This window comes from Erythranthe guttata, chromosome 14, assembly GCF_056151865.1.
Source record: "Erythranthe guttata isolate IM_541 chromosome 14, IM_541, whole genome shotgun sequence".
Lineage (NCBI taxonomy): Eukaryota > Viridiplantae > Streptophyta > Magnoliopsida > Lamiales > Phrymaceae > Erythranthe > Erythranthe guttata.
In genome coordinates, this window is record NC_142546.1 from 15,865,849 (window position 1) to 15,890,524 (window position 24,676).

General features: G+C 34.0%; 6 protein-coding genes across 7 annotated transcripts; 2 read left to right on the forward strand and 4 right to left on the reverse strand.

Annotated features, from left to right (window-relative positions):
* Nucleotides 1-31: 31 nt before the first annotated feature.
* LOC148765304 (12-oxophytodienoate reductase-like protein) lies at nt 32-2,464 on the reverse strand. Of its 2 annotated transcripts, none has more exons than XM_088814434.1 (6): nt 2,340-2,464; nt 1,980-2,075; nt 1,678-1,842; nt 1,130-1,263; nt 904-1,044; nt 32-769 (listed from the first exon to the last, which is right to left on the reverse strand). In XM_088814434.1, exons 2-6 carry the CDS (start codon nt 2,048-2,050, stop codon nt 303-305), a joined length of 978 nt encoding a protein of 325 aa, XP_088670560.1. In that variant the 5' UTR covers nt 2,051-2,075; nt 2,340-2,464; the 3' UTR covers nt 32-302. The 2 variants fall into 2 exon arrangements, with proteins under 2 accessions (XP_088670560.1, XP_088670561.1); XM_088814435.1 differs by having other exon boundaries at nt 62-739.
* Nucleotides 2,465-4,320: 1,856 nt separating this feature from the next.
* Nucleotides 4,321-7,490, forward strand: LOC105951816 (protein RETICULATA-RELATED 4, chloroplastic). Its single transcript, XM_088812983.1, has 8 exons — nt 4,321-5,032; nt 5,699-5,767; nt 5,888-6,019; nt 6,120-6,173; nt 6,277-6,321; nt 6,475-6,614; nt 6,975-7,100; nt 7,200-7,490. Exons 1-8 carry the CDS (start codon nt 4,487-4,489, stop codon nt 7,246-7,248), a joined length of 1,161 nt encoding a protein of 386 aa, XP_088669109.1. The 5' UTR covers nt 4,321-4,486; the 3' UTR covers nt 7,249-7,490.
* Nucleotides 7,491-8,554: 1,064 nt separating this feature from the next.
* LOC105951819 (2,3-bisphosphoglycerate-dependent phosphoglycerate mutase) lies at nt 8,555-10,187 on the forward strand. Its single transcript, XM_012975276.2, has 3 exons — nt 8,555-8,805; nt 8,899-8,951; nt 9,803-10,187. Exons 1-3 carry the CDS (start codon nt 8,715-8,717, stop codon nt 9,923-9,925), a joined length of 267 nt encoding a protein of 88 aa, XP_012830730.2. The 5' UTR covers nt 8,555-8,714; the 3' UTR covers nt 9,926-10,187.
* Nucleotides 10,188-10,652: 465 nt separating this feature from the next.
* LOC105951817 (N-terminal acetyltransferase A complex catalytic subunit NAA10) lies at nt 10,653-12,774 on the reverse strand. The gene is made up of 2 exons (XM_012975274.2): nt 12,359-12,774; nt 10,653-11,124 (listed from the first exon to the last, which is right to left on the reverse strand). Exons 1-2 carry the CDS (start codon nt 12,656-12,658, stop codon nt 10,858-10,860), a joined length of 567 nt encoding a protein of 188 aa, XP_012830728.2. The 5' UTR covers nt 12,659-12,774; the 3' UTR covers nt 10,653-10,857.
* A 682-nt stretch (nt 12,775-13,456) lies between these two features.
* LOC105951815 (F-box family protein with WD40/YVTN repeat doamin) lies at nt 13,457-17,320 on the reverse strand. The gene is made up of 9 exons (XM_088812984.1): nt 17,017-17,320; nt 16,594-16,797; nt 16,108-16,162; nt 15,749-15,847; nt 15,147-15,250; nt 14,925-15,014; nt 14,571-14,710; nt 14,383-14,467; nt 13,457-14,287 (listed from the first exon to the last, which is right to left on the reverse strand). The coding sequence occupies exons 1-9, from the start codon at nt 17,172-17,174 to the stop codon at nt 13,912-13,914; spliced, it is 1,311 nt and encodes a 436-aa protein (XP_088669110.1). The 5' UTR covers nt 17,175-17,320; the 3' UTR covers nt 13,457-13,911.
* A 901-nt stretch (nt 17,321-18,221) lies between these two features.
* Nucleotides 18,222-23,354, reverse strand: LOC105951814 (serine carboxypeptidase-like 40). Its single transcript, XM_012975268.2, has 8 exons — nt 22,910-23,354; nt 22,189-22,296; nt 21,827-22,101; nt 20,232-20,492; nt 19,655-19,776; nt 19,478-19,570; nt 18,561-18,666; nt 18,222-18,460 (listed from the first exon to the last, which is right to left on the reverse strand). Exons 1-8 carry the CDS (start codon nt 23,298-23,300, stop codon nt 18,305-18,307), a joined length of 1,512 nt encoding a protein of 503 aa, XP_012830722.1. The 5' UTR covers nt 23,301-23,354; the 3' UTR covers nt 18,222-18,304.
* Nucleotides 23,355-24,676: the final 1,322 nt, after the last annotated feature.

Consider the following 24,676-nt stretch of genomic DNA (forward strand, 5'->3'; position numbering starts at 1 on the left):
TATATATATATATATATATGACTCAGTGAGATTACTGAATTACTGAATTATATTCATTCATTGTTCAATCAATCACTTAATATTGAAACTATTTATCTCTCCTCAGGAACAAAGCTCGTTTCCGAATCGGAAACCGACCAGCGGGGGGACATAAAACCGAAAAGGTAATCGGCTGCGGATACAATCCGAGCCAGAAAAAGAAGTTCTTATTCACAAACTTGTACATTGCCTTTCCGGCAGATGATTTGGTCATAATGCAACTCTAAAATCAGCAAAGAACCAAATCAAAAAAAACAAAAAAATCAACCGAACACAATAAAGTCGTCTGTTACATTGCCAACTAAGTCAGCAAACTTATCCACGGCATTGATGCATTCAGACTCACCCACGAGACCAGAGACTATGAAGCTGTTTTTGAATAGTTCCCGCATCTCTTTCAGCATCAAACGGTCAGTATTATCAGGGACGCGCAAATACGCTATGTCGAACGTGTTGAGTTGTTTGCACATGTAGTACGCAATGTCTTTGCTGCCACTGTAGTCGGAACATTCAATATCAAATGGACAAATCTTTACCCCGACTCTGTTCTTGCCGATTTCTTTAGCTACGGCTTCAACAACTTCAAGAGCCAGTCGGCATCGGTTTTCCAAGCTTTTACGTCCATAAGTGTCCTCTCTTTTGTAATCATCCCTAAGCCAGTACATGTCGGTCTTCATAAAATCCCCTAACAAGTAGCCATCTGCTGCGTTGATTTCTACCCCGTTAAAACCTAAGATATATATAAACAATCGTATATTAGTTCCAAGAATATATAAACATTATATATATATATATATATATATATATATATATATATATATATATATATACATACATACATATATATTGCTAAATAACTCTTACATGCATCCCTTGCCTTCCTAGCAGCTTTTCTAAAATCTTCGATAATTGTTGCAACATCCTCTTCCTTGGGTTTTATGTACCTCGGGGCAGATGGATACATGATGTAAGTAGCAACCATCTCGTCTAGGCACGGCTGTTTCCCTGAAATGGTTCCGAACTTGTTAATAAACAGACTACTGACAAATTTAATTATAAAGAACATAAACAATTTTTTTTGCCTACATACCATGAGCAGAGCCATAATGCACAAGTTGGCAGAAAATTTTAATGTGGGGGTTGCACTCTTCTTCCAAAGCATAGTTAATTAGTTGCCATTCTTTCACTTGTTCATCATTCCAAATCCCGGGTACATACGGGGAGCTATGACAAACAGATATATCGAAACAAATTAAAAAAAATAAAATTAAAAACATAAATCATTTGTACTTTTAAAGGTAGGAGGAGACATGATAAATCTTGGTTTTTCGTTACTTCAAACATGCCTGTCCTAATTAAAATCCAACATATGTCGGTATCACATAATAATTGTGATTTTAAGCAATCTAATGAAGCACAAATATAACAACTCAATAGCAATGGAGATTCATAGTTAAAATTTACGTTTTCAATCCATCTTAAAAAATACCCTATGTCGAACGTTTTCAGAAAATGGTTGTTCTTAAATCAGAACAGATTACATTAGACATTAAAGGGCAATTGTAATGACTTTTTTAAGTATAAACGGAAACCGTGAACCACCTATAATAATTTATTGACAAGAATAAAACAAAATACCATCTCGAATCTTGCGAGACAACAACCGGTTCTGTGATTATCACGCAGCCTTTGAACTTCAGTTCTGGTGTAATATATGTTGCCTTTGCAAAATCGAACTCCGTAGTACCACATAAGTGCCTACAAAGCTGCGAGCAAGTTTCACCGGGGCACACTAGCACCATTCTACCATAGAAACAAATTAAGATCATGATTTAGCATATATATAGAAGTAACGAACCCCAAGAAATACTTACGATTCTCAACTTTTCGTAGCCAAACCGACATTAAAAAATTAAATTTAAAAGTGAGAAAGTGCAAACCTGTTGTCGAGGCTAAACATCCCCAATTCGTGTTTACTGAACATAATGCCTTCATTGTTTGACGGTTCCATTCTTTGACTTGCTTTTCACCCGTATCTACAAAAAAAAAAAACTAAAATTAGAATAAAAAACTGACTGAGACATTTCATCGAACATGATGAATGCGTCCTGTCACTACGTCTAACAATTTGATCGATCTTCACACCTACTACTTAACAAACCAAGAAATTGACCGAACAGATAAAAAATACTTGTTGGCTTCAAAACTTTGATATTTTTGAAATCTAAAATTCAACAATTCAAAATCACTCGACAAAATTTTGGTGTTCTGCAGTCGGAAAGAGAACTAAACTGGCTCACCGTGAAGAAGTTCGACGATGGGTCGGGTCAGACGAATTCTTGATAGCGGATTCTTGATAGCGAATTGTTGACGACGGTTGGCGAAGAATGTAGATGGAAAGAAAATGAAGGAATATATTTTTTTTGATCAATTGAAATGGACGGAATATATAGGAAGGAAATATGCCTATTTTTAGTAATTAAATATAAAGCCCCGCACTTTCACTTTATTAGTAAAATGCCCAGCTTCATATATAAACTAAATTAAAAATTTGGGTAAATTACAACCAAACCCCTGTGGTATGGTTAAATTATGAAAAGTCCCCTCTTGTTTGGGTAATTACAACCACCCCTCAACTACGAATCTTCTTACACGTCCATCCTTGCGGTGTCGAATTGAGTTGAATCTTCGAGATTATACAGAGTATTCTCTATTTTGTATCCGTTTTATCCCATTCGAGCTCTACATTTTAAAACAAGATGATCATAAGATGTGTTATTTTGGCTTGTATATATCAAATTTTGGTGCATCAAAAACTGTCTTTTTTGCACAAAACGAGTACAAACTAGAGTACATTCCACGAAATCTAGAAAATTATGTTGAATTTGACACTATAAGGGTAGACGTGTAAGAAGATTCATAGTTGAGGGGTAGTTGTAATTATTCAAACATGAGAGTTTTTTTTTTCGTAATTTAACCATACATCAGGGTTGGTTGTAATTTACCCATTAAAAATTATATATATATTACTTAAAATTCGGAATTCGGTTCGGTATAGTAATAATGGGTGGAAATTGGAATGGAATTTCTGATTTCTACCAATTCTGATACAAAAATTTCCAATTTTGGGATAATATTTTTCAATGCGAATTCCGAAATCCCGACTTCCGGCTTTTCGAAATTATTTGGATCGGAATTGGAATATATATGTGATTCCAATTTCCGATCCAATTTAAGTTTCAAAAATAAACCCTTTTTTTTAGAATATTACACCTAAAATACCAATATGGCCGAAACCAATTTCGATTCTAAGGTAATAAATAGTTTTTGTCAACTTTCGTCCTTTTTAATGCATTTCGTGTAGAATAATTTTATTTTTAAAATTTTTGTTCCATTTCGTGTGAAATTACACGAAATGCAACCTTGCATTTGTGTAACTTCACACGAAATGGAACAAAATAAAAAATAATTTTTGGACTATTTCAAGTATATTTGCAAGAAAAAGAAGCTTTGATTTCACGTAAATCAACACGAAACAAAACCAAAATTTTGAAAATCGCCTCTGTTTCGTGCTACGAAGCACGAAATGAAGAAGTCCATTTCATGCTTTGTAGCACGAAGCCGATGTGATTTTTTCCCTTTTCCCGATTCAATCATAAATTTATTCTAATCGATGCAATTTGTCAACTAAACAACAATAAAACGTTAAATTTAAGTACAAAAGTATTTTTTTTTAAATCTCAAAATATTGTCAGAATTGCTCGTTTAATTCGTGAGAATTTTAAAGGATTTTGATTTTTTTTGAGTAAAAGTTACAAATGAAATAAAGTCGCACTGCAAGCTAGTACTCGCACTATAAATTATGTATAGCATTTCAAGTAAGTAAAAGTGCTAAATGAATTATGACCACAATTTTTTTCCATGTCATCTACTCTATGCAGATTATTCTACATATGATATATACAAATTGAGCATAAATTTATATCAATTATTACAAACATTCATATATAAATATCTTCATAATTAATTAATTAATTATATATAAATTACAAATAGTACTACCCAGAAAAATATTTAACCTGTTATAACTTATAACATTGCACAAGAATATTCACTTATTCAGTCAAGTCAAACGGAGAAATCATATTTACCGATCAAAGAATCTAAATATTCCTCTAATCATTTGCATTAAATTAATTAAACAAAATAAAATAGGTGAATAATTGAAAAACTTTAATTATAATAATTGCATTATTTGTTTTCAAGCAGAGCACTAATTGTGAATTGTTAAATACATAAATGAACTGTAACATTTTCAGTAATGGGAATCTGAATAAAACTTTCTTCACAACTTTCTCTCTCTACTCACAGTCAGTCAACTCTCTCTCTCTCTCTCTCTCTTAAAATACTCGGGAGGAGAGAGAAAGCGACACCGTTGCCTCCTCTGATGGCGACCGCCGCTCTCTCCCACCGCACAGTTCAATTCATCGCATCACCAAATCAATCACCCCACCACCACCACCGCCGCTCGCCACCGCTCATCTCTTATCCCTTCGCCGCTTCAATTTCAATTTCCCCCAATTCCTCCATCTCCGCTCACCCACAAAAACCTAGCCCTCGCCGCCGTGCTTCTCTCATCGCCTTCTCAGGAAACGATGGGGGAAGTGTAGGTGGTGGCGGAGACGGCGGAGGCGATGGCGGTGGTGGTGGTGGAGACGGCGGCGACGGAGATGCAGGGGAGAGAAATAGGGCGGAATCGATCATGGCGTTGGCTGAGGCGGGCAGATCATTGGACAGCATCCCGAAGGATTTGGCAGCTGCCATTGAAGCTGGGAGGATTCCGGGATCGATTGTTCGTCGGTTTTTCGAGATCGAAAAATCTCCGTTTCTTAACTGGTTGCTCAAATTCGGAGGGTTTAAGGAAAGATTACTTGCCGATGATCTGTTCTTAACTAAAGTTGGCATTGAATGCGGTGTCGGAATTTTCACCAAGGTTTTTTTTTTCCCTCTTTGTTTTGGATTTGGTTAATTCAGTTATTTAGGTTTTATTCCCCCCAATTATATTATATATTAATTAATTGTAATTTATCATTAATAATCATAATTCATAGTTCATAAGTCAGCTTCTTGAATCTCTGTTCTCCAGTTATATCAAGTCAAAATAAAAGATTCTAGATATGGACGTGACTCATTTAATTATATGATTATATTAAAATTTGATAGATATGAAAATTTGTAGCAAAGGCGTTGACGTTGACCTAATCTTTAAACTTTGAAAAACGAAAAATTCTGGATAATCGATTATGGTTTCCTTAAATGAGTAGATGTTCATTGTTTCGCGTTTCTTGTTCATGGCTGAATGTTGGTTGTATTGTATTTGTTGGGATAAAAAATAAATAAATGATTGATATAAATGAATGTTTTTTTTCGTAACTTTTAGTAGACGATTTGCTATTTTAAACGATGTTGAAACAAGATTTTCTTGGTAGAAAAATAGTAAATGAAATTTTAAGTACATGTCGACTATCATATTTAAGATTCGATAAATGTTTGCCTACTCTTCACTTCATATGTTTAGGCCCCGTACAAAAATCTTGATAAATTAATCATGCGATCTGAATTTCTGATTGTCTTTGATAATTTCCTGTCTGTTTATCAGACTGCTGCAGAGCTGGAAAAACGTCGAGAAAATTTCACAAAGGAGCTAGATTTTGTCTTGGCTGATGTGGTATGATTTTTTTTCCTTTTAAGGGTTAATTGTTTTTTTTTATTCTTTTTTAGTTTGAGGTAATTTAATATGACCCGTTTTTGTTCGTTGAATTTTTTTCTGATTATATTTGTTACATAGGTAATGGCAATTATTGCGGATTTCATGCTTGTTTGGCTGCCTGCTCCGACAGTTTCTCTCCGAGCACCTCTTGCAGTAAATGTTACCGGTCTTAGCAAGTTCTTCTACGGCTGTCCCGATAATGCTTTTCAGGTTAATTAATTACTTTAATTTTTCAACATATTTATATATTATATATATATATATTTTATACATATTACTTGTTAGTAAATAACTTTTGGTGATTTTAAAGGTTGCATTGGCGGGTACATCGTACTCCTTTTTACAAAGGATTGGAGCAATAGGGGTACGGAATTTTCTTGATTTCAACAATAATGAACTACCATAACCCCTAATATATTCAGTTAAATGAATTTAAAAGAATTTGTGGGGTTTTTTTTTTACTGCAGAGAAACGGGGCGAAGCTCTTTGTAGTTGGGACCGGTGCTTCTCTCGTAAGTTTGTTTTATAAACTGCAGAAACCAATTTTTTTGCACGGATCTTGGTCTAGCATGCAATTTAATTTTTCTATTTATTTTATTTATTCATTTGCATAATGGAAAGAACTGCTATTTATAGTATATGATCGGAGCTATGTGTTTTAATAGGTGGGCACAGGTGTGACGAATTTGTTAATCACTGCACGAAAAGCTATCGATAAATCTTTCGCCGGTGAAGCTGAAGATGTGCCCATTTTATCAACAAGTGCTGCATATGGTGTCTATATGTCTGTCTCGAGCAATCTCAGGTATTCTACTTTTTTTAATACATATATATATATATATATATATATATATATATATATATATATATATATATATATATATATATATATATATATATATATATATATATATATATATATATATATATATATATATATATATATATATATATTAAGAACTAAATATATATTTGATAGGGGGTGTGTAAAAATAATCGAGGAGAACTGAACATTGTTCAAGCGTGTTTGAATTTTTATCGAGCTTTTATAAATTGTGTTTGAACTTATTGGTTTAATTATCAGCTGAATCGAGCTCGAGCAACTTGATTTTTTTTTTTCTAATACGTATTTTTGTCATTAATCTACATTTTATGTTTATAACAGGTACCAGGTAGTTGCTGGAGTTATCGAGCAGAGGATTCTAGAACCTCTGTTACACGAACAAAAGCTTCTACTCAGTGCAGTCTGCTTTGCTGTTCGAACTGGCAATACATTTTTGGGCTCATTAATGTAAGATTTATTATTTTTTTTTTTCAAAAAATAGAAAAATCTATTTTCATTTATCAGAAGTTCTTAGGATTAATTCGCACAATTACTACGTCTTGCCAGGTGGGTTGATTATGCCCGTTGGATCGGAATCCAGAAGATACGCGAGTAGAAAACGTCGGAGTTGGATTTTTGGCTGTTAAAATGCCTCGTTTTACAGATGTGTGTTTCCATGCTTTTTTTAACTCATATTTTTTTTTTTTTGTGATTTACATTCTGATTTTGTAATTGTATATTGTTTAGAATTACAAGTTTGTAATCAGGTTTGCGATTTCTTTTTCACGCCCGTTGGATCAAGAACCGTTGAGAAACAACGAGCCAGAATAAATCATCGATTTTTTTCCCTTGAAAAAATACTAAATTTTATGTGGACCGTGGAAAAATATTTTAAATTGAAGTTTTAGCTAATTTTACATGATAGTTAATTCCATTACTGCTTACTTATCAAGACATAGGTCAAGGAATAACAATTTTATTTTTAACACAATAGTTACACATGCTACACAATATTTAACTATGGGTAAATTACAACCATCCCCTGAGATAAAGTTAAATTACGAAAAAATCTCTCATATTTGGATAATTATAACCATCAATTAATTATGAATTTTCTTACTCGCCCATTCTTATGATGTCAAATTTAGTTGAATTTTCTACATTATGTGGAATATATTTTCAGTTTGTGCTAATTTTACCTCATTCGATCTTCACATTCTAAAACAAGATGATCATAAGATGTGTATTTTAGCTTGTAAATATTAGATTGTCGTGCATCAAAAAATGCATTTTTGCACAAAACGAGTACAAACTAGTGAAAATTTAACAGAATTTAGAAGATTTTGTTGCATTTGACACCATAAAGGTGAACGAATAAGAAATTCTTAATTGAAGGGGTGATTGTAATTAGCCAAACATAAAAGAGTTTTTTCGTAATTTGACCTTACTTTAGGGATTCGTAATTTACCCAAAAATATATTTACTCTTGATTCCTTAAAAAAATAAGGGCAAATTACGGTCACCCCTAGGTTAAGGTCAAATTACGAATAAAAATCCTCTTGTTTGGGTAATTGCAGCCACCTCCCTCAACTATGTTCTTACGAAAAAAAACTCTCTAGATGTAAATTTAGGAATATTAATTCGGTAAAAAACAGAACCGGAATTTCGGTACGCCAACATTTCATACCGTTTACCGAACCGAATAAACGATTTGGTTCGGTAAATAACCTAATTACGTAAATTTTATTGAAAATATTTAAAAAAAGAGTGTGACTGTAATTACCCAAACAAGAGGGATTTTTTCGTAATTGGACCTTACCTCACGGTGACCCGTAAATAATGAAAAGACACGTTTTTATTTTGAATAAAAGAAAAAACAGAAGAAAAAAAAGTATATACAAGACATTTACGAATTTGCCCCTGGTTTTCGTTTCCGTGGAAATTAGGTTCATTTCAACCGGTCGGCACGCCCCCAAATCAAAAATTCTGTCCAGAGAAACCCTAGAGCTGAAACATCAGCTTTTTATAAACCCTAAATTCAGAAAAAAAAAAATTAATCCCCCAAAGAAAGAATAGGAAAAAATGACGCAGAAGGGGGATTTGTTCAAAGGGAAGCAGAAGAAGAAGTCAATTCCTCCAAGTCGCCATGGAAAAATCTGCCATACTCGAAAGGGTAAATTCTCAATCATAGATCGCGCAAGCTTATTTGTGTGTACAAAATTAAATCTGATTTTTAATTTGTGTTTTTTTGTGTTGTCTGCTGTAGGGAAGAGAGTTATAAAGCCGTCGAAGGTGACCAAAGAGATGGAAACTGATAAGGTATGCCTTTTTTCATTACATATTTTTTGCTTTTATATTTCTCATGATTCTGCAATTGTAATTTGTGTTAATACTTACAGTTTGGTTACTATATTTGTGGGTTTTTTTTTTTTTTTTTTTTTTTATTTCGAGTATTATATGCTCAGTGTTAATGGAGTTATGTTTTGGTTGGTCCAAGATTGGGTTTTGATCCATCCTTTGCTGGTAGCAGTAATAACCTTACCCCCTGTCGATTCACAATTTTGCTAAACCTCGATTTATTATTTTTTATTTTTGTATTTTTTTTTTAATTAATTATAGACCGTGTAGGGAATGAGATAAAGATGAATTTTATTTATTAAAGAACGAGTGCCCTCTGTCTCAAAAGACGAAATTATGAATGTGTAACAAATATGTTCCTTTGAAGTTCGACAAATTTAACCCGTTCTTATGTATCAGTAAATCGCTATGTATTCGATATGCTGGAGTTACATAACCATACGCGAAAGTTTGTTATTGTCTTTTCGAGTAAATCAATTGCAGAAAACTTTTGATAAGCTTTTTGAGGTATTTTATTTGACAATTAAAAAGAAGATTGACCCTCAATAGAATATACTACAGTACCGGCTGTGTTTAATCGAGGAACTATGTAAAATGAAGGAAAAAAACATCAGTCCTTAAGTCAAGAATTCGCTATTCTCATTGAACCGATTGGTTGGTTGCATCGTTGAATTACTAGTTGTCGACAAATTACAAGTATGACACTGATGTGTCTTTATGCAAGATTTGATTATTTACATTGATATATTTTCTTCGTTCGCCTGTAGAATGTTTCTTTTAACAAATTTTTTATTTTTAATTTTGGATTTTAGGAGCTAAGTAAGTTTATAAATTACTGCAATGAGGTAAAAGCGGCGACGATTGCTAACAAAGAAGGTGGTCAATTGAGCATTGTTAAACCACAGGCAGATTCGTCAACTGGTGGCAAGAAGTAGACGAAGCACAGCTGGCATAATTAATTTGTTTTTTGTGTTATAGAAGCGCAATTTTCTTCGACGTTTGAGAAAAAAAGTGTATAAGAATAGTAGTTCTGGTAAAATCGTGACCATCTTTCTGCTGGTTTATTTCGTTAGTGTTCTGGTCTGTGTTATATTTTTGGAACTGATTTTGCAGATTCTAGGATGCCTGAAAACTATGAACAGATTCAATATTCTTTACCTCGTTCGATTGTTATTCTGAAATGTGAGTTTGAGTTCATACATTTGAAAATCTGATTAAGTGAATGAACGAAGGTCGGATTTTATACAAGGTTTATTAACTCATTCCGACCTATTTGCTGATTTTGGGATTACTCAGATTTTGAGCAACTGCAATAAGAATCTGGATGGAATCATGTTGGAAGATTCTTCATTGAAATATACTGTAATTGAGAAAGAAACAACTTATTATTATCATCATCGAAATATTTCAGAGTCCGATTTGACAAGCTCAACAACTCAATTTCACACATAAAGCTGTTCGAAACCAAATTACGCACAAAATCAGTTGTTGCTTTATAGCAACCTAAAAGAAAAAAAAAATCTATAGTTACACGACATTATCACCTTAATAGGTTTACTTCTGATAGCAAATCAACCCCCCAAAAAAATACGAACGATCGTGTTTGAGTTGCAACTGAGTGCACGACTGCTTGTACACAAAATTTTCAGTCAAACAAGCACAAAAAAATAAACGACGACTCTAGAATAGGCAAAAGGCATTTAAAAAGCATGTCTTTAGACGGTTCTTTTGCTACGTTTTTAATATATCCAAGCTACCAAACCACAGCATAGTAAGTACACAAGTAGGTCTATATGCCGATGAATCTTTCCAACTTAATAGGCAAAATATATAACTAAACCTTGACCAGTGAAGTAATTCTAATCAACTAGGTTCGGGTCGCTGTTGAAGGCTTTTCATCGGCAGAACAACATCCACCACTATGGTGGTGGTGGTGGTGGTGGTGGTTGTTGTGTTGTTGGTGGAGGTGCTTCATACTCTTCAACTGTTTTCTCATATCGTAAGCGTCTTCCCCATCGGCGTAATATCTTGCTTCAATGTCGTGAATCCTGTACCCCAGTGTTCGAGTGTACAGATTAACTGCAGCCCTGTTACCTCTCCGAACATGCAGCGAAACGTACTCTGCCCCATGCACCTGTTCAAGAACCAGAATCAAAAACCCATGACAAATCGGCTACAAAAGTAGATAAAACTAGTATCTTATATAACAAACTAACTCTTCTGGTATACGATTTCCAGGGCAAAACTAACTGAAGAACAGTCACAAGTCATACAAGAAAATTCAGCAACGTAACTCTATAGTCCACAGTTATAATCTGTGAAAACCTGCAACTTCTAATCCAGAAACGAGATACACATGAGAATATCCTTAAAAACTAGTGTCTCCCTAATTACAAGCTCGTGTAGGATATCAAAAGTAACTCTAGTTTTATTTCAAGGGAAAACATGAAACAGGCAGTATGAATTTGATTCTATGAGAACTTTACACTATTCGAATTCATTTTTTTTTTTTTTTGATGATATTGAAACACTTTAAAAGATAATACACCTAGAGATTATTTTACCATAAACATATATAATAATTTTCATTAATTTATTTTTTCTTCAAATTCTTGCATATATCGAAATGGATCTTTGCATTAGGATGAGAATTACATATACCAAAAAAAAATTTAAAATCAGACATAAGGACTTCAAGGTAGTCCTAAAGAACAAGTATCTACGTTCCACGATCCACCAATTTCCGATTAGTTAGTTTCGAATACTTAAATTAAACAAATATACTCATCAACATTGTCACTGTCATAATCGATATCGAAACAAATATAACACAAGAATTCCGAATATATGGACTTCAAATATCGATATCTAAAATCAAACATACGGACTTCAAGATAGTCCTAAAGAACAAGTATCTACGTTCCACGATCTACAAATTTCCGATCAGTTAGATACAAATACTTAAATTAAACAAATACACACATCAACATTGTCACTATCATTATCGATATAGAAACAAATATAACACAAGAACTCCGAATATATGGACTTCAAGGTAGTCCTAAAGATATCGAATTCCAAAATCGTAGTCCTAAAGAACAAGTATCCACATTCCACGATCCACCAATTTCCGATTAGTTTTCTTTCAAATACTCGATCAAACAATATATGCTCATCAACATTGTTACTGTCATAATCGATATCGAAACAAATACAACACAAAGAACTCCGAATATTAAATTGCACGGCTGAGGCAAAAATCCAAACATCCAAATCGTCTAATAATCAAAATTATTCAGCATCAAGGAATACAAATTAGCAGTGCACAAATTGGAAGAAAAAAATGAAATCAAATTCTAAGAGCAGACCTGTGCCATGGCGGTTTGAGCGGCGGTCATGAGTTTGGTGGCGAGACCGAGTTTGCGGTGAGTTCGGAGAACGGCGAGAGAAGTGATGTGGCCGTGGCAGTCGGCGGATTCCTCCTCCATCTTGGCGAGAACATAGCCGACGATTTTGGAGTTGTAATCCTCCGCTACGTAGAGGAGCTGCGGCCATGACAGGATGTGGTACAAATAGTACTTCATCTGATAATTCTCCGGCAGGCAAAACAAATTGCACTCCTGCATCGCCAGCAAGTCATCCGCCCTCGCCCTTCTGATGCACACCATGCTTGCCGTTGATCTTTCCGGCGGTGGATTAGGGTTTGGGTTTTGATTTTTGATTTTGGGGAAAATGGTGGAGACTGGAGAAGATGGGGCCCGGTACGGGTATTAATTAATATATTTATTTATATACTATATATATACATTTACATCTAATTAAATTGATTAATGCATGGTCTGTTTGTTTAGGAAAAAAAATCAAATTCCTACTATTTTTATTCGAAAAATAAATAATTTTTGATTTTCGAAAAACAAAAAATTATATTTTGAATTTCTAAAATTCTCGCAGCGAAGTTATACCAATGCCCTTTGAAATATTTGAGGTTATTTTTATGCTACACCCGGTGAAGATTATAACGGGTGATTTTTTACCGTTGATCTACACAGTGTGTGTGTGTGTTTGTGTGTGTATGAATGGTAAAGATCTACCCAGTGTATTTCACTCGGTGTAGCATAGAATACACAAATTTTTTATTTCATCTTGTATGTATTGAAAATTATCTATTTATGTTGATCAAATATTGTACAAATTAAATAACTTTTTATGAGGTTATATATATAGATATATACACTCTCGTATACTATAATGCAAACCATAAGAAAGATGTAACCACCGAGGACGGATTTAGACCTTATTATAGGGGAGGGGTAAATTGTTTTGTTAATAGACTTGGCCAAAGTTGAGTTAAAAAAATTGGGTTTCAGGGGCTGCGCCTCCTATTATTTTAGAATCATTGATAAAAACTTGTTAAAATTAGTAAATATTTATATTTTTGTATTATTATTTGATATTGTAGTAACAAGTAGGAAAACAATATAACTTTTTATAACAATATGAAGAAGAAAATGTTGGGTGGCAAAAGCACATATTTATATAATATTGTACCAAAAATGTTAATAAAAAAAAATATTTATATTTTTTTTCTGGAGAGGCAGCTGTCCCCAGCTCTCACATAGATACGCCACTGTAAACCACACTAGACTAACCATGTGTGACAAGCTCGAACCTGCTCCAACCGCTAGGTCATCTCTTACTGGACGTAATTTGAATTCGTCATTAGTAATGAAATTTTTAGTGCCGGGAGATGACGATGGGTGAATGTAAAAGTAATAAAGTGAACGAAATAACATGTGGCGAACACCAGGGCCCACCCAAAAGCAAGGTCTACGAAGTATACGCATCGCCTGAAAAAAAATCACTATAAATAGTAACAAAGGAACCATCGACACATCGAAACAAAAACACTACATAATGTCATTTAACTACTGAACTTCCAGACTCTGATGTCGGTGTCATTGTGTGCAGTAACAACTTTCTGCATTCCAACAGCCAAACACTGTATCGGAGGTAGATTCGGCATTAGATCGATCCTTTCATCTTCCGATAGCCTAATCCCTTTCTTTCTTTCAACTAATAATCCCTTATTATTATTATTATCTGTCGGACGACGATTTGATATGTTCCGATTTTTTTCCAAGATGCACCTGGAAATTACTTGGCCATTATTCTGATCGACGATTCTTAATATGCCATCTATCCCACCGACAACTAATGTCGATTTATCGTTGTTCAAGTGGTGCATGGAGTAAAGCACGTTTGAACTAACTCGTGTTTCCCATATTCTTCTCAATGTTCTGTTTAAAATTAAAAAAAAAAAGGATTAGAAACTGGGTTTGGTATTTTTTTTTCGGGTTTATTCAATCGTTAGCACCGAACAAGATGCATATACCTTAAGTCCCAACAAGATGCATAGCCTGCACTTGATCCAGCAAATACTGAATATGAGCTTGGGCTCAAACACAAAGTCTTTATGCCTGACGAAAAAAAAAAAAATCGAACAAATATAGGTAAAGATCGATACTAATAGTTCAATACAAAACGAACGAGTACGACAAATATAATAATACGTCGCTAAACCTGAAGAACCAGTTGTCTCCAAGGTAGCAACGTGTTGATCTGATGAAAGATCCGATATCGAAATGCTACCAAGAGATGAACCGCTGACTATCAATTGCTCGTCGGTGAAAGATAAAGATGATACCGCACCTGGATGCATCCTAAAACAATGATAACGAAAATTAACAGAAATATAATGTATGAGATTCGTATGTTCTCGAATCAGAGGACTGGAGTAATAAAACTGGAGTAATAAAACTATTTTTATATGGTGACTGGAGCCGTTTTACGGCAAAAGAAACCTGCCAAGCTTAAAGTAGCCTTTAAAAATATAAAAAAGTTAGAGAGGACAGGAACTCGAGCAAGGATATTTACTTGATTATTTGTGAAATCTTTCTGCTATACATGTCAAATACACGTACTTTTCCATCCTCGCACCCAATCACTGCATGTGGGTCGACATAACTGCAAAAATTAAAAATTTAAAACGGCCCTTTCAGCGAATATTTTGCACATCTTGAATTAATGTCGTAAACTGTATATTATGACTATCTAAACAAAAAGCATCATTTGTGAATAGAATGAATTGACACCCACCGCATACACAATCCCCTCGTAAACAAGCCTTCGCGTGAAGAGAACAGATCTCTTGTCCCAACGCGCCTCCATATACATACACGAGTCCCCACAAGACCAACAACCTATAGGATAATAAGCAAAGAAAGGCTATGCGTTCAGTTTTCACGCTAGATTCAAAATAAACTTTCTCGTCAAGTTATATTAAAAACCAACGGAGGCCCAAATAGAGCAGATAAAATGATGAGGAAACTCTGTCGATGAAATCATTCTCCGGTCACTACTAAGCTGCTAACGATGACTCAACAACCTCAGATGTACAAGGCACAAAGTATTTGAACAATTACAAATTTGCCCCTTCAATTGCATTCTACAAATAAGTAAGCAGATAATATCGAGATAATACTTCCATGGCCAATTTCAGCTAAAAATACACCATTTGTCTTTCCAGTTAGCTATGAAAACTTTTATATGTTCGCACTCGGATAACCTAGATAAAGCTTCTGTACTGGATTTGCCAATCCGTACCAAACTACCAATATTAAAAAAAAAAAAAACGAAGAAAAAAAAGGTCCCTAAACATACAATATTATATTGGAATCATCAAGAAGATTCATCATTACCTTTCCCTCGTCAAAGTCAAAATCAATTAGCGGTGCTTTATCAGGTAACCGATATTCATCCAACGCTTTGCAGCTCTCTGCAGACCATAGACGCATCACCTGTCATTTTTAGGAGTAAAAATAAGTAAAAGGGACCAGCAAAATGCACTTCAGCTTGAAAGAACGAAGCAATCTACATGCCATGCAAAATCGGGAAGGATAATTGCACGCCGGATTTAATCTAACTAATAAGGCCTAGGGTTGATACCTAGCCTCTACTATTAGAGTAGAAATCTAGGGTTCAAATCCTGCCCCTCCCCTACTTCCCCAATTTGTAACAAGATTTAAATTTTCTTTTTTCAAATGTGAATGTAACCTACCTTATCTCCGACGCCAGTGAGAATCAAACCCATCTTCATTCTGCATTTGCTAAACCTAATAAGAAACCAGGATGAAGAAAGTCATCAAGAAAGTTACGCATTCAACGAAAACTTGAGCCCTCAAAAAGAGATACAAAATGTACAAGAATTTCAAATGATGGAAAGAACTATAACTCGAAAACAGGCTCGTTCAGACAGTAACTTCAATAATGAACTCTGAAACTATTACTCCTCGATTTGGTTAAGGAAAACTATATAGTATCTATCGATGAAATGATACATATGCCCTATAACATACTTAAGTCCATTATAATTTATAAGGATTTCGAGATGTTATGGTCGAACATAGCACAAAATCGACGCGCAATTTGTTTACTACTTACATTGATAAACTTGATGCAAGTTAAAGCTAATTAATTTCCGATTCAATTCAAAAATAATAAAATAGTCGATATCAATAGAATGAAAGAGATGAAAACGATTTACCCTACCGAGTGAGCTTTCCACTTGAAAACATCAACCGGACCTTCTCGTAAAGACAATCTTTGCCGATCCATAGCTAGCTGCTCCATCTGTCTATTTATCGAAGTTTCCGACAAATTCGACACATCAGAAACACTACCAGATTCTGCCTGCTGTTGCTTGTGATACTGTATTTGCAGTAACTTCAGTTTACGAATCACCGTGCTCCTTCACCGATTGAAGAAAGGGTAAAAATAGGTAAGCGATTGATCTAACTCCATAAAAATCAAACTGAATTTTAATATGTTTCTATTTTCCCCCAAAGAAAATTCCCCAATTCAATTGTTCGGATGACGTCATGTCTACAAGTTTTTTAAATGAAAATACCAAATAATTATTTGTAGATTAGTTTATAGCAAGTATTAAATGTTGAGAGGAGCGAATTACCATGATTTGCAGACAGCGGAGCAGCGAATAAGGTGGACAAGGTCGAGAAAAGTGAAAATCATGCTCAGAACATCGTTTCCGAGTGCCTCAACGGTGGTTTTCGAGGTCCGCCGCCGCTTCTTCACCGGAGCGGCGCCGACTGAAGCCGTCGTCTCCATAACTTTTTGCCTGTGTTAACGGTCAGCTATTTTTTTCCGTTTTTCTCTCTCTTAATTTTAATTTTTGTTTTTAGAAAAAGAAAAATTGGAAGGGGATTGAAGGCTAAGGCCCACTATAGGTTGGGATTTCATAATAGCTTGAAATTATTGAGAATGTGCACACGATTAGTTATTTACCGTATAGTCCTTCAACTTTGCAGTTAATAAGTTTTACGTTTGGAGCTTGCGACGTTTCCTCTGCATAGGCGGCTAATAGTGGACGAAGATTCTTTTTTCAAATTTATGTCAACTGGATGCTCCTCGTGGTGCAATCCTATCACTATCGATAACTCCTCTGAGAAAAATGGGAGATTTACTCTATTTTACCTTACTAAATACAAATCCAGTTGTTTCGAGAACGTATTGTTTCAACAAATGTCGCACCTTGGTAATATTATGACCTAGTTTGGTCATGTTTAGGAAGTTCCCAAACGTATTCGATTTTCGGGCATTAAATTGCAGAGCCCCAATATTTTGATTAACGTCATTCATTTATTTTGAGAAGTAATAAGGGGAGCATCGAGTGTCCATAGAATTTTCCAAATTAGGACCCATTTCAGCAACAAGCAAAACACGATGTACTTATTGAATTACCAGCAACACGATGTGTCTTTGTTCATATAACTGTTATTTATTTACATTGAAACCGGTGTGCGTAAATGAACAGTAAATTCCCTGTAGTATACTTTTAACTTTACCATGCGTCTCATACATTTGGCCACGCGTGAGAATGCGATTGGTAATGATAAAATAACCGACTTTGTACGCCAAACTCGTGTTTGGGTCCACGATCGACATAATTTACGCCATCGGTTTCTTTTAAAATATTTCTTTAGCAAATTATTTTTCCATATTATGTGCTTAGGCATTAACATTATTGAAAATTCAAGCTTTTTATTAAAAATGAATTTTATTTATTATTTATTATATTCTTAATCTGTGTGCATTAACCTCAAACGATATTTTAATTTTTTAATATTAAAAAAAAAGCAAGATAAGAAGAAATGATTGCTGAATTATAATTTTATCAATTAATAAGCCATGTGGAAAATAAAATTATTTATATGATAATTAATTAATTAATTAATTAATTAAGTTTTGGAAGAATTAGGAAGCTCTGTTCCAGCAAGAAAATGCATAATAAGTGAAAGGGCTCTAGCAGGTTGATAACTAGGTACTTGATGCCCTGCCCCTCTCACTGTAGCAAATGTCATATTTCCTTCATATACTTGTGTATATCCACCAACCTATTTTAATTAATTAATTAATTTAATTAATTAATTAAATGACAATAGTAAAATATATTCATTTTAAAAATAATAAAATAGTGAAAATGTAATTAATTACCTCTCCACCAAGGAACCAAGGGTGCCATGCAACTTTGGTGTGAAGTTTCATAGTTTTGATGGAATTCTTTGTTGAAGTAACTGGTATTCTTCCATCTATATCACCACTGCATTTTACACCACATATTAATGATATGTACTTAATTATATATTGGTATTGAAAATCGAACAGATCGGATTGAAAATTTTGTTTTCGAAGTTTTTGGTTTGTTTTTGGAGGTGCAAAACTAATTTCGATTATGGTTCCGGATGTTTTGGAAATTGAAAATCCATTCCGACTTCGGAATCTTGACAAAAAATTAACATTATAAATATTTTTTTGTTGGAACTATCGGAATTGTGGAATATTATGAAAACTAAAACTGAGAGCGCGAACCAGAATTCCCGAAAACTTTTTGTATAGTTTAGTTCCGATTAAATAAAAAAAAAAAATCAAAATTTTGGAGTAGAAATTTTTAATTCAAGGTCGAAAATTTTCAAATCCGAAACTCAAATCAATTTTACGGTGATCGAATTTATAACTATCCTGCGATCGAGCTCATAAGCAATGCGGTAATTAATGAAAACAAAAACGCAATTTGCATTTTTGTCATGTAATTGATTTTGTTCAATTATATTTTAGAGCAAACTACGGCCACCCCCTAGAGATAATGTCAAATTACGAAAAAACCCACTCTTATCTAGGTAATTACAGCTAACCCCCTCAACTATGTATTTTCTTACAAAAAAACCCTTCCTTCGGTAGGTAAATTTGACACCGTAAGGGTGAACGTGTAAGATAATACATAGTTGAGACGGGTGGTCGTAATTACTCAAACAAGATGGTTTTTTTTTTGTAATTTAACCTTACCTCAAGAAACAGAAAGAAAGATTCCTAATAAGCAATAAAGAAAATAATGAGGAAGTGTGGTTAATTACCTAAATATCCAAACTCGAATACCATTGGCCATGAATTCTTTGAGTAGAGGAATAACTGTCGATGGGCTATCTAGCCATTTCTTGAGCACATTGCTGCAGTTAACATTACATTTGGGGTTTTAAACATTTTAATTAAGATAATTAATTAATTAATTAATCAATTAATTAATTAATTACCTGCATGGCTGCCAATCATAAGGAATATTCTTGGTGACGTTTGCATGGAGTGCCTCTTGAACATCTGGCCTATTTAAGTATGCATATACATAATAGTCACCACAAGGATCAAGATCCAATCCCTGCATTAAACAAATGGTATTTTTTATTATAATTAATTAAAAAAAACAAAATCATAATTATATATATAAAAAGGGTAATTAATTAAATTACCACATCTACCTTGAAGTTTGATTTATTTACCAATTTTCATTATAAAAACTAGGGGTAGAAATTGAACAGATTCGAAAAATCCAATACTTTTCGGAAGTGAAAACTAATTCCAATTCTGTTTCAAAAAAAAAAAAAAAATGGAATGAAAACATTTGTTCCGAAATTGGAATTTTTCTGATCAAACCGGCGACATTACTGAATTTTCAAAATTCTAGTTACCTATTGCATAAAATGTAGAAGTGTAACTTTCGGGTCGAAAATCAGAATCTAATACGTATTCAAATTCAGTTTTAGAGAAATCGAAATTGTCATAATTGGGAACGAAAAATGTTCCGAAATCGAAAATTTTCGTATCGGAACTTACCGAAGTCTTCTTGGGCTTGTCGGTGAGGCTGGTATTTTTGCACAAAGGAGCATAAATATTATAAATATCAATAGAATTAGTGTCTTTTTCAGCTTCACCAGCAGCTTCATTGCATATATTTGACTGTGTGGTGGCATTTGGGGTGAAATCGCAATATTTCATAATTACAGCTGTCGTCTCATCAGATACCAAAGCATGGCTTCCGAAAAATTCATACATCCCTTTTACATCACTCTCATCGTTTATCACTGCATTTCCAATCTGCATTAAAAAAAAAAAAAAAAAAAATCGAGGGTTGACTTTAGTCAACTGTCACTTCGAAAAAATCTACATTACGTCGCAACTACCTAAATTCAAGATGAATATTTAGTCTTATCAGGGGCGAACTCAGGAGCTTTTAGTTGAGGGGCCAAAATACAGGGGTGAATAAAGAGAAGAAAAAACATATTTTTATGGACTAAAAGTGTACAAATTTTAAATTTGGGGGGTGCAAAGTCTATAAATTAATAGATAAATACCAAAATGCAATTAAAAAAGTAATAGAATATAGGTGAAATTTCTTTTTCGGGCGGGAGCCCCCCCGGCCCCACGTGGTTCCGTCCCTGAGTCTTATGATTCTAGCTCCGCCATTGTGTATTACTATAGTTCTATTATTCAGTTGTTCGACGTTATAGCGTGCAGTCAACTATCTAGGGTATATTGGGTAAATTTACACACTCGTGTAATAACTTGCAAACCTTTCGACTTTCGACTGAGTAGACAAGGGTGTGTGTTCAAAATTCAAATAATGTGACTTGTAAGTAGCATAAAAATAAATTGAAATAAAGTAAGAAACAATTTGCTCCACACAAAGTGGCTTAGGCTGGCATGGGGTACCCTATTGGCACGCATGGTTGAATGGACCAGCCAATAAATAAATAATTGATTAAATATATAATATATGTCTAATTGACTATACTACCATACAAAATTTTATCCTGTAGCACATTGTAAGGAATATATATACGTATAAAATAATAATAAAGGTTAATTATGAAAAAACTCCTAAATACGTAAGTTAAATTACAAAAACACTTTCACCTATCTGTAATTATTAAAATCCTCCCGGTATTTGTTTTTGTCTTACATTGAACCCCTTACGGTGCGATTTTCACGAAATCTTTTTGGTTCCAGTGAATATTCCCAAAAGATACCGATTTTACCCCTAAGAACAGTATCTTCGACATTAACCTCATTGTCACATTGCAATGTTACTCACTTCCTGGATTGTTAATATAAACCATGAGAGCATACATAGGCAAAACATATGTGCATGACTACTTTCAATATGTTTTACGTTTCTAGGGGTAGAGTCGGCATTTTTCAGGGAATATGCTTTGGAATTAAAAAGATTCCATGAAAAAATCACACCGTAAGGGGATTGGTGTGAGACGGAAAAACAAACGACGGCGGTTTCTGGAAATTACGGATAGGTGAGGGTGTTTTTCGTAATTTAGCCCAAGTTCAGGGTTTGTTTTTTTCATAATTTACACTAAATTTTATTATATTTCTAATTAAAGTAAAGATGGCATAAAAGTAATTAAAAAGATACTTACAATGATTCCTTTGAGATTGATGATTGTGTTTTTGGCTTTGAGATTGTGGTAAAGAATTGTGTGCGCCAATTGAGGTACATAGTGACCAGCATAACTCTCACCAGAGATGTAAAACTCTCTTTCTTTATACTCTGGAAATCTCTCAAGCCAATTAATTAAAAACGCATAATTGTCGTCGGCCGTTCTTCGATCGCCACCTGTCACGAAATCATTGGTCGTGTTCGAATACGAGAACCCTACCCCAGCCGGAGATTCCAGAAACAATACATTTGCAGCTGAACCAAAAAAAGTACTAGTACATTATTAACATAAAAACGACGATTAATCGAAGATTTTAATTATAAAAAAAAAAAAGTACGAACCGTGGTTCCACGCAAACTTGTTCTTGTAGAGAGTTTTGCCGTCGCTATGAACACGAAACGGTCCTAGCTCCTGCATTGCTCCGAACGCAAGAGACGAGCAGCCGGGACCTAGATAAAAATTCAAGAAATGACTGATTAAAATTAAAAAAAAAAAATCAAAGATTAAATAATTAAACATGTTTGATTTATGTAAGAATATTAAATATATTAATTTTAATACAATTTTGCTAGTCCCAATTGTATTATTAATGTATAGAGGCTTAACTGTAATTTGAATTGAAAATAAAAATAAAAAAATCAATTTATCTATCATCTAACTGGAAAATTACAGTTTTCATCCATCAAGTTTGAATCAATTCACATTTGGTTCCCTATGTTCACAAAAAAATACATTTAGTCCCTAATGTATCAATAGTTTTACGTTTTTTGTCATTTCCGTCAATTTACCGTTAGTCTGTTAGTTAATTCATTGATGGGCATATAGGATTGATTCCATTAGTTTTAATGAAAAATTGACGAAAATGACTCAAAGTGTTGAATTTTTTAAACATGAGAGAGCAAATGTGTTTTTATGTGGTTTTTATGTGAACATGAGAGACCAAATGTGAAATCTGTGTTAATACGAGTGACCAAGCTGTATTTTTCCTATCACCTAACACACTAAAAAGATTAAAAAAAAAATTAAAATAATTAAAAAAAAAATCCACACACAAAAACACACCTCCATTAAGCCAGAGAAGAAGAGGCAACGAACTGGGAGAATGCTGAGCCTCCGCGAAATAATAATAAAACGCTCGACCGGCGGTTCGGTTCACGGTAATATAACCGCCGTACTGGTTGAATTTAACCGACGGCTGACCGGGCAATCTCTCGATTCTGTCGCCGTCTTTCAGCTCTTTCTGCTGCCGCGGCTGAATCTTCGCCGCCGCGTGATTTGAATGGCGGCTCGCTTTGAAATCCGCCCTGTCAATTTGTGTGTTGTTCTTCATTTTCTCTTTGTAGATGCGCGAAAGCGCTTCGATTTGATTCCTCTTCGCAATGCTGTGTGGTACGAAACATGTTATAAGAAGAATTGCAGTGCAGAAAAGAATATTCGCTCTTCGTTTCTCCATTTTTCTTTTCTTTTCTTTCTGTTGAGAAGTTGAGAAACTTGAAGGTGAGAAGAAAGTGCAGGTTTATATATATAGGGTTAATTGCAGTCAGCACCCCTTTGTTTAGTTTTATTGCTAAAAACGCTCTGTATTATTAATATTAGTGAAAACTCCACTTTTTTTAGCAAACTGTCCCTAGAAAGAACCAAAAAAAAAAAAAACAATCATCATTTAGGGGTGTTTTTCGTAATATTTATAATACGACGAGTTTTTTTTTTAGTAATTTGGTATGATATAAAGGGGTCAAAATTTAGCGGAATATTCTAGATTATACGGAATATTTTTTTAGTTTATACATGTTTTACCCCATTCGAACTCCACATTGTGAAACAAGATGAACATAAGATGTGTCTCTTGGCCTGTAAATATCAGATTGTGGTGAATCAAAAAGTGCATTTTTGCACAAAACGAGTACAAAATAGAGAACATTTCACGGAATCTAGAAGATTATGTTGAATTTGACACCATTAGGGTGGAAGTCTAAGAAGATTCATAGTTGACAGGTCGTTGTAATTACCCAAACAAGAGGGGGTTTTCGTAATAAGACTTTACTTCAGGGAGGTAGCCGTAATTTGTCCGATATATTAGGAAGCGTACTTTTTTTTTTGTAATGAAAGAACCCGCAATCATCTATTTAGGTGCATTGAGTAATCTTACATTCTCGTATAATAGCTTGCAAATCGTACGGACGATGAAACCACACACAATAACTATGTGTAACACGCCCGATCTGACAATCACTGATAATGAAATTCGAACTTAAGTCAATTAACACAAATTTACTTGCTCCAGAGTTAGACCATCTTTGCGGGACAGCATACTTTGTCTATATATGTGGAAGTCTCAACAAACTTTGAAACTTTTTTGGTTGGACAAAAAAAGTCACCAATCAATTAATTTAATAAATAATTGGCCAATTGGATAGTGCCAAGATAGCTGACCAAAGGAGAAATTGGTCATTTCACTTTTTGTATATAAGTGATATTTATGAGCATATTTTGAAAGATATTTTTCTTGCCCAAGAACATGGTATAACATGATACAGATTGGTGAATTTGTTGATATATATTTGGAGTGAATATATACATATGGCAATTGGCATACATACACCCACATGTCACACAATAGCATAATTGCATGTTACTTCGCAATATAACAAGGAAATCAAATCCCCTTATTATATTGGCTTCTTTAAAATATTTTAATTCCATTCATCAACATAGTTATTATTATGACTGTATATAACATAACTGTATACAAAAGACGACGTCTCGTTTGGTTGGTTATAATAAATCGCGATGAATGAAATAATTTGGTCTTATTTCAAGTTCGAGTAG

Excerpts from the sequence above, each read along its gene's own strand:
- LOC148765304 (XM_088814434.1), bottom strand. The coding sequence starts at position 2,050 with ATGGAACCGTCAAACAATGAAGGCATTATGTTCAGTAAACACGAATTG. Across the intron at positions 1,843-1,979 it reads ATGTTTAGCCTCGACAACAG|AATGGTGCTAGTGTGCCCCG; the intron begins GTTTGCACTTTC and ends TTTCTATGGTAG. Across the intron at positions 770-903 it reads TAGGAAGGCAAGGGATGCAT|GTTTTAACGGGGTAGAAATC; the intron begins GTAAGAGTTATT and ends TATATATCTTAG.
- LOC105951816 (XM_088812983.1), top strand. The coding sequence starts at position 4,487 with ATGGCGACCGCCGCTCTCTCCCACCGCACAGTTCAATTCATCGCATCA. Across the intron at positions 5,768-5,887 it reads ATTTTGTCTTGGCTGATGTG|GTAATGGCAATTATTGCGGA; the intron begins GTATGATTTTTT and ends TTTGTTACATAG. Across the intron at positions 6,174-6,276 it reads AAAGGATTGGAGCAATAGGG|AGAAACGGGGCGAAGCTCTT; the intron begins GTACGGAATTTT and ends TTTTTACTGCAG.
- LOC105951819 (XM_012975276.2), top strand. The coding sequence starts at position 8,715 with ATGACGCAGAAGGGGGATTTGTTCAAAGGGAAGCAGAAGAAGAAGTCA. Across the intron at positions 8,806-8,898 it reads AATCTGCCATACTCGAAAGG|GGAAGAGAGTTATAAAGCCG; the intron begins GTAAATTCTCAA and ends TGTCTGCTGTAG. Across the intron at positions 8,952-9,802 it reads AAGAGATGGAAACTGATAAG|GAGCTAAGTAAGTTTATAAA; the intron begins GTATGCCTTTTT and ends TTTGGATTTTAG.
- LOC105951817 (XM_012975274.2), bottom strand. The coding sequence starts at position 12,658 with ATGGTGTGCATCAGAAGGGCGAGGGCGGATGACTTGCTGGCGATGCAG. Across the intron at positions 11,125-12,358 it reads CTCAAACCGCCATGGCACAG|GTGCATGGGGCAGAGTACGT; the intron begins GTCTGCTCTTAG and ends GTTCTTGAACAG.
- LOC105951815 (XM_088812984.1), bottom strand. The coding sequence starts at position 17,174 with ATGGAGACGACGGCTTCAGTCGGCGCCGCTCCGGTGAAGAAGCGGCGG. Across the intron at positions 16,798-17,016 it reads TCCGCTGTCTGCAAATCATG|GAGCACGGTGATTCGTAAAC; the intron begins GTAATTCGCTCC and ends CAATCGGTGAAG. Across the intron at positions 14,468-14,570 it reads GGAGACAACTGGTTCTTCAG|GCATAAAGACTTTGTGTTTG; the intron begins GTTTAGCGACGT and ends TTTTTTCGTCAG.
- LOC105951814 (XM_012975268.2), bottom strand. The coding sequence starts at position 23,300 with ATGGAGAAACGAAGAGCGAATATTCTTTTCTGCACTGCAATTCTTCTT. Across the intron at positions 20,493-21,826 it reads TCAATCTCAAAGGAATCATT|ATTGGAAATGCAGTGATAAA; the intron begins GTAAGTATCTTT and ends TTTTTAATGCAG. Across the intron at positions 19,571-19,654 it reads TATGATTGGCAGCCATGCAG|CAATGTGCTCAAGAAATGGC; the intron begins GTAATTAATTAA and ends TGTTAACTGCAG.